General features: G+C 46.9%; 3 protein-coding genes and 1 pseudogene across 4 annotated transcripts in view; 2 read left to right on the top strand and 2 right to left on the bottom strand.

Annotated features, from left to right (window-relative positions):
* The window catches only part of STK4 (serine/threonine kinase 4), an 84,411-nt gene extending 84,102 nt beyond the window's left edge, over window positions 1-309 (bottom strand). Inside the window, exon 1 of the mRNA XM_006921845.3 lies at window positions 169-309. Coding sequence (XP_006921907.1) covers window positions 169-203 — 35 coding nt within the window. The 5' untranslated portion in view covers window positions 204-309. The remainder of the gene's footprint in view (window positions 1-168) is intronic.
* Window positions 310-3,702: 3,393 nt separating this feature from the next.
* LOC112471223 lies at window positions 3,703-3,821 on the top strand (annotated as a pseudogene).
* A 652-nt stretch (window positions 3,822-4,473) lies between these two features.
* Window positions 4,474-19,890, top strand: TOMM34 (translocase of outer mitochondrial membrane 34). Of its 2 annotated transcripts, none has more exons than XM_015597239.2 (7): window positions 4,474-4,745; window positions 8,793-8,892; window positions 9,649-9,801; window positions 12,527-12,732; window positions 15,727-15,874; window positions 18,626-18,752; window positions 19,003-19,890. In XM_015597239.2, the coding sequence occupies exons 1-7, from the start codon at window positions 4,619-4,621 to the stop codon at window positions 19,105-19,107; spliced, it is 966 nt and encodes a 321-aa protein (XP_015452725.1). In that variant the 5' UTR covers window positions 4,474-4,618; the 3' UTR covers window positions 19,108-19,890. The 2 variants fall into 2 exon arrangements, with proteins under 2 accessions (XP_015452725.1, XP_006921906.1); XM_006921844.3 differs by having other exon boundaries at window positions 4,476-4,745; window positions 12,563-12,732.
* Window positions 19,492-21,672, bottom strand: part of PABPC1L (poly(A) binding protein cytoplasmic 1 like) — a 21,521-nt gene continuing 19,340 nt past the window's right edge. The window contains exons 15-16 of the mRNA XM_025039727.1: window positions 21,235-21,305; window positions 19,492-19,663 (exon numbers count right to left, since the gene is read on the bottom strand). Coding sequence (XP_024895495.1) covers window positions 19,492-19,663; window positions 21,235-21,305 — 243 coding nt within the window. The remainder of the gene's footprint in view (window positions 19,664-21,234; window positions 21,306-21,672) is intronic.

Below are 21,672 nucleotides of genomic sequence, written 5' to 3'. Positions count from 1 at the left end.
GCAGGACCCCCACCCGCCGGAGGTCCCCCATTCAGCAGGTGCCCCATCAACTGGGTCACCTCGCCCCGCAGGTCCCTCCCCTCTGGAGGCTCACACACCGATGTCTCCCTCCGCCAGTTCCCGCCTACCCCTCCCTCACCCCTTTCCTATTAACCAGTGGCCCCTCACCGGCGCGGCGGGTTCCTGAGCTGCACCGTCTCCATGGCGCTGCCGGCAGCCGCCCAGACCCGCTCACTGCTTCATCCTCCCCCGGGACCTCCCTGTGCCGGCCCCGCAGACCCTCCCACACTTCCGCTTTCCGCCCATACCGGAAGCGGTGCGAGGCGCGGGGAGCTGGGCGGAGCCGCGAGGACCCGGCCTAGATCACATGGTGCCCGGCCTGCGTCACGTGGTGCACCGGGGTTGCGGACAGGAAAGTCTGGGGTCCAGTAGGATGCTACGCTGAGTGTGGTCAGCCAGGCTCGAGACTCGACGATGTTATCTGGTTGCGACGCTGTTTGCCCAAGACTTTCGGTCCCCGGACCCGGAACCCACCTCTGCCGTGGTCCCGCCCCGCCCCTTCTCAGAGGCAGGTGCTGAAGCGTCTTGAGAAGCGCCGGCTTGATAATAAGCAAAGTTCCACGCGATTCCTGGAAAGTGCTGCTCCAGGAACTCCTGGAGGTATTGGTGGTTTTCTCGCTGTATTAACTGAATTCTTATTCCAAATGGAGAGTGGGCCCCGCATACCCTCTCCTTGGATGTCACAGAGCATCAGCGGGCAAATTGCCCCACCCTCTTAACAGCCTCACCTACGAGTCAGTTTGCAGATTTAAAAATAGCTAATGTTTATTAAGTTCTTGCATGCACTTGCTTTCATTTATTACCTCATTTAATCCTTATATCAAGCCTGCAACATCTTCATTTTTATGTATCATTTAACATACAATGCTTACCACATTCACAGTACTTTACGAATATTAACCCATTTAATACTGCAAACAACTGTATAAGGTAAGTACGATTATTACTCTCATAAGACCACGGAGGTGAAGGTCATAGAGCCAACAGTATAACGATGTAAAGCCAGATCAGTCTGATTCTAGAGCCTGCGCCACCAAACTGGACAACCACTGATGTGTACCCTCTGATTGGACATGAAAGTCAGAGCCCCAGTTCCAAGGATTGCCATTTGTAATTCTTCAGTTGCCACCGCCAACGAGTGTTAGGAAAAAGGCAGTTGCCACCCAGTTTACCTCTGTGACAGTTACAGGAGGAAATTTACCCAGAGCAACCTTTCACTATTTTAATAGTCCTGCTTTTCCCAAAGATATGCTATACATGAAACTTAACACCTGAGCAACCATCTTTCAGGGCCACCCAGGTATGGCACCCCATATTCTAAAAACGGGATAATGGAGCCATTCCTCTGACACAGGAGGAAAACATTTACTGAGGATTTATTATGTGCCAGGCACAATCCTAGACTGTCATTTAATCCTCAAAACAACATTATGAAGAATTATTATTCCCCGTTTACAGGTAAGGAAGCTGAGACTCACATATACACAGCTAGCAAAGGTTTTAGCCCAAAAGTGTCACTTTGTTCTATAAGAGATCTGTACAAATGGCAGTAGGAGCTCTGAGGAAGTAAGATCAAGGAGAGTTTCTACAAAGTTCAGGAAGCCATTACAGGTCCCTCCTGCAAGAAGTCAATCCTCTGTCCTCTGAAATCTTCTAGCACTTTTCCTGTACTACTCTACTTTTTACCTTATGTTCAGGCTCTGCTGCCCATTGGATTTTTCCTCCTTGAAGGGTCATTCTGTGTCTGACCTGGCATTGTGCCCACACACTCATCCCTATAGATAAGTAGGTACTCAACATTTAAAATCAATGTCAATTTACCAATACACAGTGTCAGACACCCCTCCTTTGTCCCCTTCCCAGGACTTTTCCAGATGATGGACTGACATTAGCTTTAGAAGGTACATAATGTCATCTCCACTGTTCAGGGGATACTTGTGTGGCATTCCACTTGTAATATGTTCAGTTGCAAGCAATTAAGAAAACATTTAAATGGTATTTGTTGTTGATTAATTCTAGGATGATTCAGTGGCCAACAATGTTAATGTCATCCTTCCCCTCCAGTCCTACTCAGCGTGTTGGCTTTTCATACTTGAGCATTTATTGCTTCAGTTACAAAATGACTACCACACCTCCAGGTATCATGTCCTTTACCCAACACTACCCAAAGTAGAAAGAGCACAAAAAAGTGTAGTTCAAAGTCCTGTACCTCTCCTCTTTTCAAGGAAGAAAAACTTTCCCTGTAAGTACCCCACAAACATCTTTTTATCTCATTGGTCAGATCAGGGTCACATACTCCTTGACCAATCGCTGGCAAAAAAGAATGAGATTATTGTGGTTGGTAATGGCAATTCGAGAATGAGTGTACCTGTTAAGGATCCTGGTAGCTAGTTGGGCTCAAATTTATAAACAGAGCCTAGCGGCCATTGTTAACAGGGGCCTCTCACCCACGCTGTGGTTCAGGAAAACCCACACTGAACTGCTGGCCTCCTGCACTATGTGCCTGCTGATTGAGCAAACCCTTATAAAGGAGTTTCTATGATCTAAATTCAACCAATAGGACTTTGACTTTACCAGTCTAATCAAGCTGTGCAGCTATAGCTTCTTTTGCCATCTTCACTGACTAATCAAAGTATCTCTCTATTCTGACCAATCAGGACAGTGCTATTTGGACCAATCAAATTGTGAGGCCGTGGAGTCCTTATTTGTATAGAAATGACCAGAGTCTGGCACTCTGCTATGTGTAAGTCCAGTTCCCCGTTTCTAGGAGCACACTTTCCATTTTTTACAAAAGGCTGTGTTTCTCTGGCTAGAACTGTAACACCAGAGCTGATTCATACCAAGCCCATCTCACATCAAGCTGTTTCACAATTGAGTTGTTTTCACCGAAGTCCCCCATTTGTTGCACCCCAAATGGTAGATTGCTGTTGGTGTTAACTGGCAGCAGACCTTCAGTTGACGGTTTAGAGACATCCTGAATAATGTCCTGGGCCAGGAGAATCTCAAGGAAAATTCAGACTTCTGGAAGCAAAGATAGAGGCTGTTGAGTAGATAGCCAGCCGTGTGTCTCATCTGGGTTCCCCACAACATTGGGTGTTCATTCTTCCGTCTTCTGTGGGGGCCGTGCTGGGCTAAGGGAATTTAGATGGAACAGCTACTCAATCTTCAGAAAGTTTATAGTCTGATTGAGTTAAGAGTTTACACAAATAATTGTAACTAAATTCCTGGGGTCAGAGACCAGGTTTTTGTCAGCAAATCTTTATAAATGCATGTCAGGTGCCAGGGCCTATTAGGTCTTGGGGAGACAAAGATAAAGAAGACCTGCTTCCTGCCTCTGAAGACCTCAGAGTCTTTGGGAAAAACTGTATACTGACAATCACAGACTGATATGTGCTAAATTAGGGATAAACCCCAGGGGCAATAGGAGCAGAGGAGGGACATAGTGGAAGGGGGAGGAGTAGTCAAGAAAAGCTTTCAGAAATGATGTTTGCATTGACTATAGGTCGAATTACCATAAGGCAAGCGAAAAGGTGTTTGGAAAAAAAAAATCCAGGGTAGGAGAGCGTTAAGCAAATACTAGGAAGCAAGAGAAACCACTTAACGTGTGATGGTAGCAACAAGCAATTTAAAAAAAAGGGGGGGGTCTGCGGCCATGCCACCCTGAACAAGCCCGATTCCGTCTGATCTCGAAAGCTACGCAGGGTCAGGCCTGTTTAGTACTTGGAGGGGAGACCACCTAGGAAGACCAGGTGCTGTAGGCGTAAAAAATAAGGGATTGTAAACTGATGAGGTCCTTGCAATCTGTGAGGTCAACTAAGGGTTGCCTCACCTAAAAAAAAAAAAAAGTATTAAGCGGGACATAAAGTCAGATGAGGCAGAAGATGAGCTGGTTTCCCTCAGTGAAGATCCTCCACCAATCTATCCGTGCATTCATTTATTAATTCAATATCTGTAGAACACTAGGTGCCAGTTAGTTTCCAGCCTCAGTGCCTTTGCATTTGCTATCCCTTTGTCTGGAACAGCATTCCCTAAATCTTTTCAGGTGTCTGCTCAATTATTAGTCCCTCCTAGATGCCTGTCCCCACCCCCACTTATCTAAAACGGTCCCCACGCGGTCCCTTTCTAATGCATTAGTGTTTTGTTTCCCTCATAGTGCTCATAAACATTATGAAATTATCCTTTTCCTTTGCTCATGAGTTAGTTCTTTGTCAGATTCCACTAGAATATAAGCGCCATGCGAGCAGAGGCCTGGCTTCTTTCACTGTTTCATCCATTGCGTTCCAGCACCCCGAGGTACCCAGCGCAGCACCAAGGAGATAGCTTACGGGAACGTAAACGCCAAACTGAGCATGCGCTATGCACAGAGCGCCGGGCGCTCCGGGCCACCGATTGGCGCAGGCCCCACCCCGTCCCAATCCGTCCCGCCCCTTCTCTGTCAAGTTAGCAGTCGGACCCGGGACTTAAAGCCTTTCCTTCCGCTCAGACGCCTTTCCGCAAGCAAGACTCTGTGGCGGGAACGGCGGCGCCCCGCTCCAGCGTTTGCCGGCCTGGCCCCGGGATGGCTCCCAAACTCTCAGACTCCGTGCAGGGGCTCCGCGCCGCCGGCAACCAGAGCTTCCGCAACGGCCAGTTCGGCGAGGCCGCCGCGCTCTACAGCCGTGCGCTGCAGCTGATGCAGGCGCAAGGTATGACCCTGGCCCCCCTCTTTTCACCTCCAAAGCTGCTTCTCTCTCCCGTCTCCCTCCACCCCATCTACCCAGACCTCGCGCTTTCCCTGCCTTCCTGGGGTTTCCTTTACAGGCGGCCGACTGTCCCACCAGGCCTTTCCACTACACTTCCCTACCATTCCCAGCGTTGGCATTTTACGAGAAACTTCCTTGGCTCTTTCCTTTTTTTTTTTTTTTTAAATTGTAACATGGTTTTATTACTGGTTCTTTTTCACTTAATGACATATCAGAAACATTTCCACATTAATAGATGCTTTATCACTTTTTTATGGTAAAAAATACTTATTAAATTTACCATCTTAATCATTTTTAAGTATAGAGTTGAGTAGGTATATTCACACTGTGTGCAGCAGATCTTTAGAACTTTATCTTGCCAAACTGAAACTGCATACCCACTGAATGCTAATTCTCCCCCTTCCCTCTAGCCTTTGGAATCCACCTTTCTACTTTCTATACCTATGATTTTGACTAGATACTTTAAATGAGTGAGATCATACAATATTTGTCTTTTATGAATGGCTTATTTCACTTGGCATAATGTCAAGGACATTATAATTCATGTCATAGCATGTGACAGGATTTCCTTTTTTAAGGCTGCATAATACTCCATTGCATGGTTATACCGCTCTTTAAGTCCATTCATCGCTGATGGACATTTGAATTGCTTCCACCTCTTAGCTATTGTGAAGAATGCTGTGATGAACATGGCTGTGCAGATATCTTCAAGGTCCTGCTTTGAAATCTTTTGGATATATACTCAGAAGTGGGATAGCCGGATCATATAGTAGTTCTATTTTTAATTGGGGGAGGGGGACCTCCATAGTTTTTTTCACAGTTGCTGTACCATCTTACATTCTCACCAACAGTGCTCAGTGGTTCCAACTTCTCAGCATCCTCACCAGCACTCATCTTCTGTTCTTTTGATAGTGGCCATCCTGGTAGGTGTGAGCTACCTGCTTTTTAACCGTTCCGTTGGTCCCCATCCTGTTATTCAGGCGTCATTCTAATCCTTGAGGATATAGCTCAACTCTCCTTCTCCTCAACCAGTCTTCAATTAAGTTAATATTTGTTGAGCACCTTTATGTCCTGATTGTGTAACAAGACAGAAGGTCCTTTCTCTCAAGGATCACACATTCTTGTTTTTGGTAAGGAGGAGTGTGGATCTTAAACTAGTAAACAAGACCTGTCCAATAATGATGAGGGTTATTGTAGGAGACAAACATGGTGATATGATAAAGAGTCGACTAGGGAGCTCCTTTAGAATGGGAGGTCAAGGACCACTTATTTGAAGAGGTGACATTTGAGGTGATGTCTGAATGATGAGAGGTAGCCAGGCGCACAAAGTTTTGTGAGCTGAGCATTCCATGTGGAGGAAACTGTAATTATAGGCATACCTCGTTTTATTGTACTTCTCATGCTTCATGTGTGTTGTATTTTTTTACAAATGGAAGACAAGACTCTCCACCAACAAAAAGATAACTACTTGCTTTATTGCAGTGGTCTGGAATCGAACTCTCAATATCTCTGAGATAAGCCTGTAGAAAGGCACCCAGATGGAATAAGCATGGTGTGTTCCAGGAGCCAAAGCATAGTGCGCCAGTGGAGGGAGTAATAAGATTTGAGGTCAGTTAGACACGCAGAACCTTATTGTGTAGACATTTTACACAGGAGACCATGGTGAGAAGTTTGGGTCTTGTTCCCTGATGGGAAGATACTGGAGAGTTTTAAGTAGAGAAGTAGCATATTCTCATCAGTTCTTCCAGCCTCCAGCTCATTTCAACCAACCACAGCCCTTTCCCTAAAACCTCTTCTCCAAACTGTTTTAGCCCTCACTGGAATCCCTTCTCTGTAGTACCTATTTCCCTTTGTCTTCCTTCTTTTTCTCATGGCTAGTATTTGTCAAGTGTTTTCCCATGTGCTAGCCATTGTCCCTTTTTATCTTCATACTAACCTGTGCCTAAGACACTTGATAGGTGAGGAGTCCAGAAGGGTTAAGTTGCCTACCCCAGGGTTACATAATGAAGACATTTTATAGGCAGGATTTGAATATGAGTCTGTGTCCCAAGTCCAAGTTTGTAATCATTTTGCTAGACTTCTCCCCCAATCCTCTCCGAATTGCTGCCTTTTTTTTGTTTGGACTTTTGCAGTTTCAAGCCACTTTTGCTTCATTTTTTTTTTTCCCTAGAACACTCCACCTGCTCATCTCAGCCTCACTTGAAGTCACTGAGGAATTTGAGATACTGATATTTCTGCCTTTTTTTTTTTTTCATCCTGCCCCAGCTGGCTTGGAAAAGCTTGTGCTTTTGTAGGGATTTATTCTGGGTCCCTAGAAGAGCTGGCCTGGTGTCTAGATTTAGGAGGGGATGAGAGTTGGATTGTCATCGTTCTTTAGATACTACGTGGGCAAGTCCCTTTATTTCTCTGATCAGTTTTCCTGATCTTGAAGGAGAGTACTTGGATAGGAGACCACCTAGGAAGACCCCGTGCTGTAGGCGTAAAAAATAAGAAATAAGGGATTGTAAGCTGACAAGGTCTTGTCAAGTTTAGGTGAGGTCAACCAAAAAGGTTACCTCGCCTAAAAAAAAAGGAAAAGAAAAAAAAAGGAGAGCCAGACGCGATGTAACATAGTAAACCCTTCCAGCAAGTCTGTGAAATGATAGTGTCATGTGATAGGTGAGCACATGCGATCAGAGGGATTGAGTGACTTGTGCAGGATCACAAGCTGGATTGTGGGTTGGTTTGTCCTTTGTACCGTACTGGCGACTGCTGCTTCTGAGCACCCGTTCTCCGGGGACTTGAGATGGATTACAAGTTTCGAGTACTTGTACTTGTTCCTTAAGGGCAAGGATATATTTTACTTATCTCTATACTGTGCTGTCTCATTCAGGGCCTGACAAAATAAGAAGAAAAAAAAAAAGTTATTGTTTGTTGTTGTTGGTATTGAATGAAAGATGTGGTAACCTGATACTTAGTGAAAAAGGCAAGTTGCAGAAGGATAGGCAATAAGGTGTCACCTAGGAAAAGCTTTAAAAGATAGAAAATGATATCTTACCTGTGAATACATATATAATAAAGGTGGACAAACACGCATGAGAATGTTACATACCAGCCTCAGGATTGTGCTGACATCTGGGAATCTGGAGATGGAGCACAGGGAACAGGATGAGTGGAGCTTTGGCCATATCAAAAATGAAAAAGATTGGGAACAGAATGTTTGCTAAGCCTAGCGATGGATAGCGAATATCTGTTTTCTGTATGTTTCACACTTTTTAAAAGAGCTTGTTTGCAGTTACTTAGGGTATATACCTGGGAGTAGACTTACTGGGTCAACCTTGATAGTTTCCTTTTTCTTTTTTTTTCTTTAATTATGGCCCTTGCCAGTGGGTATGCAGTGGTTGAAAAATTATTTTTAAAAATGAAAATCATCATGGCCACTTGAGCTTCTGAGATCGCTGAGAGTGAAGACTGCCTTTAGAGAAATGTCTGATAATTCTCCTCCCCGTTGGGGAGCTAGAGTCCTTCCCCTCATTAAGTTCTCCACAGTCCTGCCACACCCAGGGGACTTTTCCCTGGCAAAGTCCTCTCTGATTTAACTGGGTAGAATCAATCTCTGTTGTCTATGTCCCCACAACACTCATTCATTCCCTTTATCATACTTTTTAAATTGAGTTTACATGCTTTTTGTAATAAAATGAATGCACCATCTACCCCTAAATAGTTATAGCATGGATTTCTTCGAGGCAGAAGGCAGCTATTTCATGTTTATCTTTTGCCTGATGCCAAATTTAGTGGTAGAGTGAGAGAATAAGAAGATGCTTGGTGTTCTCTCTCCCATGTACTAATGACAAACTTGCCAGCCCATTGGACCATCAAGCCTGATCAGGTTATAGTCATCTCTGCTACCTTTTACCAAAGCCGAGAGCTCAGAATGTGAATGCACCCAGGACCCCAAGGCATCCATTTCCCAGCCTATTAATCTCATGCTTTCTGCTTCCACCTGGGCAGGTTCTTCGGACCTCGAAGAAGAAAGTGTTCTCTACTCCAACCGAGCAGCATGCTACTTGAAGGATGGAAACTGCAGAGACTGCATCAAAGATTGCACTTCGTAAGTAGTCAGGGTAACTTCGGGGTGCCTTCGGGGCTCGGAAGAGGAGCCTGGGTATACTTCTTCTTCAAGCCAGTCTGATGCTGCCTTCTTTCGTCATTGCTAAACTAGCACACATACCTTAATGTGTTCTCAGATCTGATATCCTGTGACATTGCCTTAGAATCATTGCCCTGGTAGTAGATGGGAGAAGGGAAGAGAGGCGAGCATGCTCGTGGAGCCTGTGCTGAGTCGATTTGTACCAGGCCCTGTGCTAGGTTTCTTTCTCGCAGTCCTCGTGACCACTGTGTAGGGGAAGATTTCCATCCTTCCCAGGCTAAAATTGGGTTGCAGAGGATTGAGGTGATGAGATGATTTGCCTGGGGTCACATAGTTAGTGGCAGAGGTGGACTTCAAACACCACTCCATCTGACGCCAGAGCCTGTTCGTTACTTCCACTGGGCCACAACTCTGCAGAAACGCAAAGAGGCATAAAGCTACAAGGCACTCGTTCTTAGTTCGGGGGGGATTGCAGTATGAATGCACATTGATGCACATGCACACAAATTTCACAATATTAGTGGTTCTCTGCTCTCTTCCCTTTACTCAGTCTAAGTTGAAAAGTCCCTCTTTTAAGGTTTGACGTTTTCAATAGTGTCTCTCTCCTGGAAGTGACCTCCTATATACTGCATGCAGTAGCTGACCCTGCCTGGAAGGAGCTGCGGGGGAAGCCCTGGTAGCTTAGCAGCCAGATGACATTTCTGCCTTCTGCTCTAGCGCGCTGGCCTTAGTTCCCTTCAGCATGAAACCCTTACTGCGACGAGCATCAGCCTACGAGGCTCTGGAGAAGTATCCCCTGGCCTACGTTGACTACAAGACCGTGCTGCAGATCGATGACAGTGTGAAGGCAGCCTTGGAAGGCATCAACAGGTGAGCCTGAGATTTTTTGTTTTGTTTTTCATTGCCTAGGTGCTCAAATTCATTCATACAGTAGTAGTTTATTGAGCTCTGTTGAAGGTATTGTGCCAGGTTCAGTGGGAATGCTGAAATAAAGAGATGCAGACTCCACTTGCTCCCAAGAGCTACTGAGAGTGGGGAAAGTAGGACCCAAGCACAAGCTGCTGGTAAACGAGGCTGTAGGGATTTTGTTTGTGGACATGGGTCAGGGTATTCTGCTACAACCCTTTCATGAGGCCCCTTGCGTAAAGTTTCTTTCTGGTGTTCTGGGCAGTTGTTTGTTTTTATCCGAGGAATTCCCTCATTTGTGTAACTGATCATATTTCCTTCCCCTCTTTGCGTGGGCTGCGAGAAAGCCAAACACCACACTAATAGCAAACCCTCAATAGGACTTCATGATATGTGTTTAGTGCATTTCCAGCTTGACATGTTTTTACTCCTTTTAGTTTCTATCATTCAATAAAATTTGCCACTTAGGCGCGACTTTGCACCAGGGCCTGGGCTGCTGCCTGAGACATACCTCTTCCTGCCCCGACAGAGCTCCTGGTCTCTTGGAGAACACTGGTCCTTAATGGGCAAGCACACAACGAGGGATGAGTGCTGGGTGGGAGGCAGCACACAGGGCTGAAGGGGCAGAAAGGAGGCGCCTAACCAGCTAGGAGGAGGCGAGAGAGGGCTTCCAGAGGAGGTGAACTGAGAGATCTGGAGCCAAAGACCAGCCAGGAGAAAGGGTGCAAGAGTGAGCAAGCATGATGTATTACAGAAATTGTGAGAAGTCCATTTCACATGATGCTGTAGGTGAGGAGTTCAGCCCAGGAGAAGTGGGGAGGCCAGATCACACAGGGCCTGGCGTTCAGGGGCTTGGGCTTAACCTGAGCACAGTGTTAAGACCCATTGCAGAAGGGTCTTAAGCAGGCGGGCAGCATGAGCAGATTTGAGAGAAAAGTTCACTGGCTGCCGGGCTGAAGAGAACAGAGTAGGAAGGAGGCATGCAGTAACCCGGAAGGGTGGTGGGGAGAGTGGGAAGAGAACAGTGGGACCCGTTAAAGGGACGTTTACGTACTATCTCAACAAGTTTTGGTGGCTGGGTGGTGAGAAGCGGAGAAGAGAAGAGATATCCCAGTGGCTGACATGTTGAGTCTCAGGCGACTATGAGACATGAGACTAGAAACGTAAGGAAGACACCCAGGTATTTACATGGGTTTGGGGCAAAGGAGAAAGTATAGGTCAAGTATACACATTTGAAGGTCGTTGGCATAGAAGTGGGTTGAGGTTTTGGGAGAAAAGAAGAATACCACAGCAGGCGTGTGGGAGGGAAAGGATGGAGCTCCGAGAAGTTCTGACATTTGAGGGACTTAGAGAGGAACAGCAGCCAGAGCGGGAGGAGGAAACTTGAAGTACTTGGTGTCACAAGGGAAGGAGTGTTTCCAGAAGGACGAGGATGCCATTCATATCAGATGTCCCAATGAGCTTAAGTAGACCAAGGGTTCAGCAATGAAGTTCCTGACAATTCCGATGGAAGTGGTTCGGTGGAGTCAGGAGCCAGATGGCAGTGGGTTCAAGAAGTCTGGCCGTGGGGACGCAGAGGAGTGTAGCTGCAATGGCAGAGGGATGTCCAGGAGGGTTTTATTAAGTGAAGGAGAGTTAAATGCTGATAGTTGGAGCCAGCAGAGAGAAATAATGAAGATGTAGGAGAGGGGGATGCTGCTTGTGTGGCCCCTAGGAGAGGCATGAAGAGATGGGGTCCAGAGCGTAGGTGGAGGGATTGGCCTGGTCAGCTCTTCTGTTGTGACAAGAGAGAAATAGGAAGGCTTGGGCGCCCTTGCAGGCAGGTTTGTATTTGGAGTATGAGGAAGTTTTCTCTGAAAAAGAAAGAGGGTTAAGGAGCAGAGCTGAGGAGGGTAAGAGATTTGAAATAGCTGGGCCGATCAGAAAAACAGCTCTGAGGGTGTAGTCAAGAGACTATGAATTTATAGTGATGTCATTCTGTGTTTTCATTCTAGTGTCATAGGAACATGGTTGTAAAAGCAGAATAAGTACAGAGTTGGTGTTATTCACTCATTTAGCACATACTTACTGGACTCTGATGGGTGCCAGGTAACGACGTGCTGAGTGCTGGAGATCATAACAAAATGAAGATGGTCACTGAGCAGCATTTTAAGCAAGTTAAACAACCTAGAAAGTGGGAACGGGGACTGGGAGGTGGAAGAGATTGTTCTGGGTAGAGGACAAAGCACGTGCAAAGGCTTGAACAAAAGGATCGAGAGAATGTGGCACCTGATGAAGATGGAGCCATAGGAGGGGACCAGATCTCAGTCCCCATTCACTTAGGGAAATGGGAACCACTGAAGGATTTTCAAATTTGAGAATGATGTAAGATTTGCATTTTTTAAAACTCACATTAATCCAGTGTGGGGTGCTTCAATGGCCTTGTAATAGATCCGTTAATATAAAGCATATGGTCCTTTCTTGGGGAATGTGTGGTCCTTTGGGAATAAGGTAAGGTTTAAGTACCCTTAACAAGCAACAGGTCATCACTTTGAAGTTAACATAGTGTGACCAAGCGAGGGCCAGGCAGGGAGGGAGAATCGTGGTAGCCAATCTGAGAGGATCTAAAGAGATGGTTCAGATCGGGGGGATGACACAGGCTCTCATACACCTCTGTTCAGTTTGTGAGAGGAGGCGCATCTCGACCCAGCTGGAAGCCTCCGGGTTATCCTGCCTGCTTTTCCAGGATGACCGGAGCCCTCATGGACTCACTTGGGCCTGAGTGGCGCCTGAAGCTGCCCTCGATCCCCTTGGTGCCTGTTTCAGCTCAGAAGAGGTGGGATTCCTTGCCTTCGGAAAACCGTAAAGAGAAAGCTAAAAGCAAATCCAAAGAAACCACAACTGCAAAGAACAAAGGTGAGCTGTGACCTCCTGCTCAGTGTTGCAGTCTCCCCATAGCCACTTTCTTTAGAGTAATCCTATGAAAATTGGCCTGGTTTAAGCTGAGTTATAAAAATAGTCTTCAAGCAAGAGTCTTAACCTCCCAGAGACTCTCTCCTCAACTCTACAGTGGGGGTGGTGAGAAAACCCCACAGCTGTGAGGACTAAGTGACATGAGGCACGTTGAACTCTCAGCCTGGCATATAGGTATACGGTGATAGTTCCCTTCGCATTTCTGGCAGCATGTGGGATGTATCATTTCAGATGTTTTAGTTACAAGAATAGAAAACTCATCCTGGTAAAAATAATAAAGAGATTCTGTTGACTCATGTAATTGAAAAGTGCAGAGTTCAGGTTCAGGCAAGGTTTGATCCAGCAGCTCCCCACATTATCAGGCTCCGACTCTGTCTCTGTACTCTCAGCTCTCTTCTCTGGCACGTGTCAGCTTTGCCTTGAGCAGTCTTTCCTCCTGGCAGTAAAACAGCTATAACAGTTGTTTTACTGTTAACAGCCTCACATCCATATCCATCCTTCATGACCCAGAGGAAGAGAAAAACTGTCTGAGAGGATTTCTTTTCCCCAAATCCCTAACCCACATATTTTCTCAATTTATTCTGGCCTCTTTAGTCATAGGCCATTCCCTGAACTAGTCTCTGTGACCAGGGGCTGAGATTTTGTGATTAGTTCAGCCCAAAGCCACCTGCATCACTTTCACAACTAGAGGGTGATGCTTCCCCAGGAACACACACACTGTACGAGTCCTTAGAGGAAGAGAAATGAGGGAAAGGAGATCGAAGCCAGGTAGCCCTACACGGGAGACTGTCCACCTCGACTGTGTGAAACAGGCCGTTCTTCAGGCGGGGGCTCACTGGACGCCCTTACAATGCACCAGGGAAATTACTGCATCACTTTCACAACTAGAGGGTGATGCTTCCCCAGGAACACACACACTGTACGAGTCCTTAGAGGAAGAGAAATGAGGGAAAGGAGATCGAAGCCAGGTAGCCCTACACGGGAGACTGTCCACCTCGACTGTGTGAAACAGGCCGTTCTTCAGGCGGGGGCTCACTGGACGCCCTTACAATGCACCAGGGAAATTAGTCCAGCCCCGCAAGCTGGGCGCTGAGGACAGGCGGTGCAGAAGGGGGCCGGGCCGGAGCCTTGCCGCGGGTGTTGGGGGAGGACAGGAGTTACTCCCGTTCCCAAGGGGAAACCTCTCTGGCCACGGGTAGCATTCACTCTGGTTTGTGGGAGCCTGGTAAGTGTTCCCAGAATGAAAATGTGGGGTGCTAATGAACAAGGTAGCTTCAGTGCACCTACCATTCATTTCATTCTTTCAGAGTCACTAAGCCATATGTGACACAGAGAGATTGGGCTGTCTTGGCCCTCAGGAAGCTCTTGGTCCAATGAGATACTGAGACACATAAACAGCATTTTAAAACACAGGAGGAAGGACAGTGCTTTAGAGTCTTCGGTGTTTGGGGAGTTCAGAATAGGAATTGACGTGACTGGGCTTAGGGGAGTCAGGGAAAGGCTCACAGGGGAGGTGGCAGTGGAGGTGACATGTCGAGCGGGGCCTTCAGAAGGGAGAGGGAGAAGGCACGGGAATTCTTGGCAGAGGCACTGGGGAGAGTTAGAGAGCGAACGCATGGAGGCTGCTGGTGAACAGCGGGCGTAAGCATGACAGCAGCGTGTGGCGTGTTGCAGAGCTGGGGTAAAGCTGAAGCTCTGTGTACCTTGCAACCCTCTGGCTCTGCTTTTAGAGAAACTCATGCACACGTGCACCAGGAGACACGTATGAGAATATTCTTAGCAGAATGTTTATAATAGCAAAAAACAAAATGGGAAATCATAAAGGTCTCCATAAATAGAAGAATGGAAAAATCAGTTGTATTGCAGCAGTGAGAATGAATGAACTACAGGTGTATGCATCGACATGGATCAATCTCAGGAATATGATTTTGCAGGGGAAAAAAAAAAAAAACAAGTCATAGAAGAATACATAGAACTATGTATTTCTTTACATTAAGTTCAAAAACAAAGTAAATAACAAACGGTTTATAGATACCACAGTGTATAAACTACCAAAAACAAAAAAAAGAAAGATGTACAGAATGGGGATTATGGTATCCTCCTGTGGTAGATTGGTTTGGGGAGGGGCCCACAGAGCTTCAAAGGCCCCAGTAACTGTTCTGTCTCTTAAGGTGAGGGATGAGTTGAAGGGTGCTGGTTTTACTTCTAGAGCCTTACCCTTGTCATAAATATTTAGTATTTTATAAAGATAGTTTTTAAAAATTAAAAAAGCAGGTGATATGGGAGCCGGGGCTGGAACAAGAGCAGCTTGAATTTCACCTGTCTCCTTGAACACTGGGGCAGAGCTGCCTGTGTTAAGTGAGGGGGATACCCACAAGCTCAGACCGAAATAGCGATGAGGAGCAGCAGACTCTTCTGCTTTTTCCTGAGAGCCCGGGAGCAACACCTTCTGTACCAAGCGCTTGTTAATTTAAATACTACTAATTCTCCTGCTTACAGTTCATAAGGAGTTCTGCACTTTCTGCACTTTGTCGTGTCTTCTCAGATTTCATCCTGACAACAGCCTTGTGTAGAGTAGGTGTTGCCCCCACTGTATTGGTTAGGAAATTGAGGTCCCACAGAGGAGGTAGGTCACACAAGGTCTTCCGGCTGCTAAGTGGCAAGGCCAGGGTTGGAACTCAGATTGTTTTTTATCATGTGTATGTTATGTGCTTGTATGTTTATACCAGGACGCCCCAAGCTCTTCTGAACGAAAAACTTTCCAGAAGCCATTAATTGGGGGACTCATTGATTAAGAATGATGCTTTCAAACAGCGTAGGAAACCTCTGGGGAGAGAGGGTTGTAGATGACTTAGATGAGACAGTGCCAAAGAGGCCTTGTCGATCTCCGTCAGGCACCTGCTCCATGGTTTTTTCCTCTTCTGAATTTGCATCTAGTGCCTTCTGCTGGGGATGTGGAGAGAGCCAGAGTTCTGAAGGAAGAAGGCAATGAGCTTGTAAAGAAGGGAAACCATAAGAAAGCTATTGAGAAGTACAGTGAAAGCCTCTCGTTTAGTAACCTGGAATCCGCCACGTACAGCAACAGGTACCTTCCCCGCAGCTGCTGGCCTGGGGGATTTCAGGGCATGGGATATTCTGCCCTATAGTCTTCTCTTGAACTGTGGTGGGCTCTTCATCCCTGGCATTGAGTCAATATGCTGCAGCTCAGCACATGCATTCACACTCGTTTCAGTCACCACGCGCAGGCATTGCAAGCAGTGTGCTTGCTACACAGACACAACCTCAACACAAGTCTCATAGCTTCTCCGTATTTTTCTGCTCCTACCCATGGCTTCTCAAAGACCCTCCTGTTAGAAATTTTGGCACTCTGTCTGAGAGCACAGGGCTGAACCCAGGGTATGGAGTAATTATCATCTGGCCTGAGAACAAGAGAGACGGGTCCAGTCTAGCCTGAGGGAGCAGACTCGTGGTGCTCTAGCAGGCCCTGCGCCATGAGCTGCTGACGGTGGTCAGCGATTCCACTGACAGGACCTGGGAGCAAAGGCCCCATCCCTTTATTGTGCAGGAGTCACTGCTCTGGAAGAAAGCTCAGAGGCATTGATAATAATTGGTCTTTCTGTTTCAAAGTTAAGAGGCTCAGAGGAGGAAGGGCTTTGCCTCAGCTCACCCATCCAGTAAATGATGGAGACAGAACTGGGACCTGGCTCCAATAAGATCTGTTAGTTTCACTATCAGAAGCTTGAAACATTCAGCAAGGGACCATACCTGATCCAAACATTTTTTATAAAACATTTCCTATAAATGTTATAAATCTGTTCCTCCCTCCTTACTAACAGAAACCTTGGATCTACTATAGGCTCACCTATTCCGTAATCTAAAACTCTTAGGATAAAATGTTTCAGACTTTAGTAAGGTGATATGGTCCATTTACTAATCACATAACATTTAGGGTCCGAGGCAGCTTGCCGAAGTTCATTGTTAGCATTTCTGCAGTGAAGCTTAAGGAAATTCCTCATTCACATGGGTGGAATAGAAAAAGCCTAGCCTCGTGTCAGTTTGGGTCAGGGTTTACTGCCTAGTGAGTCGGAAAGGGAACTCGTTTTAAAGCTTAAGTATTGGGCCCATGGTTTTACTGGCTGGGTGGATCAGGGTGCCTCAGTCTGCCAGGCTAACCTGAAAAAGAGGGCTGCAGCCTATTTGTTCCATGTTTGCACAGCTTCATCTTCTAAATATCCTCTTTCTCTGGGCTCTGGCTTTGCTGACCTCATGCTGCTGGAGACCTCTGTTAACCCATTTTCCTGGATATTTACCACATTTTGAGACAATGTTTAAATACATGCAGAAGTGTCTGTGCCACACTGTTTTAATTACTGTTGCTTTATAATATCTCATAGGGCTGCTCTTTTTCTTGTCCTTAATCAGAGCACCCCCAGCCGTTTTCCCGTGTTTGTTCTTCCAGCTAAACCTTAGTATCATTTTGACAAATTCCAAAAAGTATCTTGTTGGGCTTTTGATTGTGGTTACATTGAATTTATAAATTTAACTTGAAGAACTGATAATTTTATACAAAACTGAATTTTCCACCCTTTGTGGCTAAAATTATACCACATCCTAGATGCCATTAGAATGCTCCCACTAGTGCACGTGCATCTGTGCAGACCAGGATGTCATCTTCCGCTTCAGTTCTCTGTTAATAGCCAAGTGGACATCACCACCCGGGTCCCTGCCACCTACAGCTTGCCTGGCCCCGGATGGACCTTGAGACTCTTATTTGGTACAACAATTCTCCAAGTTAGGTCATGGTCCTATTTTACCTATGAGAAAACAGGTTCAGAAAGAATTAATGAGCACAAAGGAAGACAACTCACACGTGGTAGAGCTGTGATCAAAGCCAGGTCTTTGTGGCTACAAAGCTTGGGTTCCTTTTCATTCACTCATGTTGTCACCCAGACTTCTTTGTAATCAAAAATAAATTATGGTAGAGGCAACTGACTACTCTGTACCCATTCAGAAATGGTGGAGCGGAATGGAAGGACTTAATAATTGAGCTCCAAGACATCTGTTTTTAGTGACTGTCTTTGGAGAAAAGGATTAGAATCGAGTGAGGCGGAGATACATACATACTTTTTTTCCCCATAGATGCAGAATGTTTGGTTCTATGGCTGTACCTGACTTACTGTTTTTTCCCCAACATTTTATTATGAAAAACTTCAAAATATCAGTTGAAAGAATTGTACACCCATATACCTACCATCTAAAATCATTAACATTGTTATATCTGCTTATTACTATTTAGTGATCGGTCGATCTTACTTTTGTCGCATTTCAGAGTAATGCAGACACCTTTACATTTCACCCCTAACATGTCAGCATACATATCGTGAGAATCCAGTATTTGTTTTTTCTTAAGGCTAATTTTTTAATCTGTCAGGAGGAAGATTCAGGAAGCCTTTTCTTTGCTCGAAAGAGCATAGTATAGGAGCGCAAAGTAGACAAAAGGATAGAACTAAGTGAGGATAGAACTAACAGAGTCTGGTTCTCCAAGGCTGCTATTCCTGCCCTCCCCTTGGCATAGTCCCCAGTGTTCTGAGCTCCAGATCTCTGGGACGAGTCCCCAGTCTGCCCCTCAGTAGTGGCGGTCCCTCGATCAAGCCACTTCACCCCTGAGCCAGCGTTTTCACTTGTGACTATGGGCTAGGGTGGTTGTGAGGATTGAAAATGGAAAGCAAGCAGCAGAGTAGGTGTTTGCGAATCAGGATCCTTTCTCAAACTACCTCCTGGCTCTGGGTGGCCCCTAAGAGTGACTGGAACCTCTGGAATGGTCTTTCCCTGTCAGAGCGCTTTGCTATTTGGTCCTGAAGCAGTACAAGGAAGCAGTGAAGGACTGCACAGAAGCCCTCAAGCTGGATGGGAAGAACGTGAAGGCATTTTACAGACGGGCTCAAGCCTACAAGGCACTCAAGGTAAAAAGATCCCAACCAAAAGGTACCAGCTAAGCTACAGACTTTTGTGCCTGTGGTGGTACGTCCACAGCATAGTCAGGGTGAGGGGGTATCTGCCACACCCTGGTGTCATCTGGGGGCCCAGGGTAGCTCAGTCAGGGCAGGCCTACATGCTAGGGTTTGAAAACCCTCTGCTGTCTCAGCAACTGTCCCCACATTTACTTGGTCTCACCTCATGGCACCTTCCTCATGCCCTTTTCTCTTCTATTAGGACTATAAATCCAGCTTTGCAGACATCAGCTCCCTCCTGCAAATTGAACCCAGGAACGGCCCTGCACAGAAGTTGAAGCAGGAAGTTAACCAGAAGTTAAACTAAAAACCCGAAAGGGTGGCAGGAAACCTCTGCCAGACGACCTTCCTCTGTGCCTGCTCCTGGGACCCCAGATGCCCCAGACTGAGCTCGACGTTCCCTCCTCTGCCCCTCAGAGGTGACTGCCTCCCACCCCTTAAGAGGCTTTGTTTGTTCAGAGTAAGCGCAGTGTAGCCAAAACCAGACATTGTTTGCAGGCAAGGTCCCCTGCTAGAGCCGAAGCCCTGTCCTCCATCCCCTCTCTCGGACAGCTAGTGGACCACACACACAGGCAAGCTCAAGACAGTGTCGCTCTTCGAGCTTCACCAGACTCCTCACTGTCGTTCATCTGAGCAAACCGAGCTGGGGGTGGGAGCAGGTGGGCCACAGGACCAGAACACTCTGGCCCACCTACACCCAAAGCAGCCTGTTGAGCTGGTTCTCCAGGGCTGCCATCCCTGCCCCGTCCTTGGCATAATCCCCTGTGTTTTGAGCTCCAGCCCCGCTTTGGGATGCAGAACCCTGACCCTGGATGGCTTTGTCTGGCTCTGTGTTGCCTCCTGCGTGGATGTTGGGGCCTAACCTGTTTCAAGAGCCCAGAGGTGTGGTCACTCCTCCTGAAGCTGGGGTGGGGAGAAAGGTTGCCTTGAAGTCAGTGTCCTTCTGTTCTGGGCAGGGACTTGCCTTTTGACCCCAACAGTGGCCCCCTCCAGGCTTCTTAGGTTTTTTTGTTACACAAAGTTAATTTGAACTGAACTGACTCCAATATTGTTAACTGTGTTTGATTGCATTAAACATCTTCTACATAAATGTGCTTTCGTTTATGCTTTTTCAGCTTTGTGCTTGGAATTTTGCAGCAACAATAGCTGCTGCTTTTTGAGCACTCATCTGTTGAACAAATTTACTGAAATGTCTGCTTGGGCCAGGCCCTATGTACAGTACTGGGGAAACAGTGAATGAACAGATGTGGTCCTTGCTCAGAGGGCTGACAAGACGTGAATCAGGTAATCCCAGGAACAAGTATAAAACTGCAGATTGCGGCAGCGTTTTAAGGAGTCGTCACACAGTGCTTTCCCTGCCTACCCGGGGAGATGTGACCCCATGAAGGGAAAGGGGTCCCTGAGGACAAAGTCTGAACTGAGCTCTAACATGAGAGTTCAGCTGGCAAAGAGGGGAGGGAAAAGGCTCGAGTTGGGAAGACGGGTGTGCACAGGGACCAGAAAGTGCCACTCCAGTCCACAAAACCTGGTGGATGAGGCTGGAGAATGCTTTAGGGTCCAGCCAAACCTAAGGGCTGCCTCCCCTTCCTGGGCTGTGTCCGAGTTCAGTTCTTTCCCCTTCATGGAGAAGTTCGATGACTAAAGCATCACATAGTGCTGAGCGGCACTCAGCTGTTGGCACAGCGCTTCCTGCCTCTCTGAAGGAGTCTCCTGAGCAATCAGACCTCTAAGAGTCCACAAACTCATAGGCATGGCTAGGGGACCATTTCAAAGTGGGGAGCTGTACCCGCTCTATCGCTCCCTCTTAAGCAGGCATGGCTCTTACCCAATTTGAGGCAGATTTAGCAGAGACATCCAGTCACCACTTTCTTCTCAAGGTCTAGAAGGCAAGTATCTTGACTAATGAAAACATAGGCCAGCACATCCTAAGGCTCTTCTCTCCCTATAGGGGAGGAAAATCATGACCCAGGAAGGCACCCTGAAGTATTTCTACAAGGATTCCCTATGGTACATAAGCCCTCAGCCCAGAGCGTCGCTGGTTCCTGGGTGTTTGCCTGCACTGCGGGGTGCTTAAGCCAGGCGTCCGGCTATGGGCACCAGTAGCTTTAGTTCGTTTGGTGGGTGGTAACTGCTTTTTGGGGGCCATCACAGGTAGTCCTGCTCCGTTGCCAACAGTTCTGTGCTGTTGTCCCCACACTCTGTACTTCAGCACTTGTTTGGGTTTCTGTTCCCAATAGTCACAGCCCCAATCCGGTCAAGCCCACCCTTTGTCCTGCCCCACCTCCCTCACACAAGAAGACCTCTCGAGAGACAAGCCAGAATTTGCAGCACTTTTAATGCACGAAGCAAAGGGTAAGGGGCTGGCTGGCGACCCGCCTTTATTCCATACACTGAGCTCCAGGTACAGGTACAGCCCAACTGGGAAACAAGTTACGGTTCACAGGGCCTTCGAGCCAAGAGCAGGAAACGCTGTTCTCTCAGCCAAGGGAGTGAGGATTCCATTTTCTGAGGATGAAAGGGCAAAAATAAATGTTTCTGAAGTATGGCAGACACCTGGTCTTCAACTAAAAACGGAAACTAGACCCAGCCAGGCCTTTGGGCGGGCAGAAGGGAGCCAGGCAGGGCCCTGGGGAAGCCCTACCTATTCTGAGTGAGGCCAGGCAGGGCAGCTGGCGAGAGAACATCACTCTCACTCACTTTGTACTTGCACAGTAGTCAACACCCATTCTAGTCACACAGCTTATCCTCTGCTTTGATCCTCACAGCTTCCTCCAAACTCGGAGAAAGTCAGACACAACATGGTTCCCCGTGACTTTGTGAAACCAGTCCCTGCAGAGTTCTTTATAGCTTCGGGGCTCAGCTACTATTCCTC

Source organism: Pteropus alecto, unplaced genomic scaffold, assembly GCF_000325575.1.
Source record: "Pteropus alecto unplaced genomic scaffold, ASM32557v1 scaffold45, whole genome shotgun sequence".
Lineage (NCBI taxonomy): Eukaryota > Metazoa > Chordata > Mammalia > Chiroptera > Pteropodidae > Pteropus > Pteropus alecto.
This window is presented reverse-complemented; position numbering and strand designations above follow the sequence as displayed.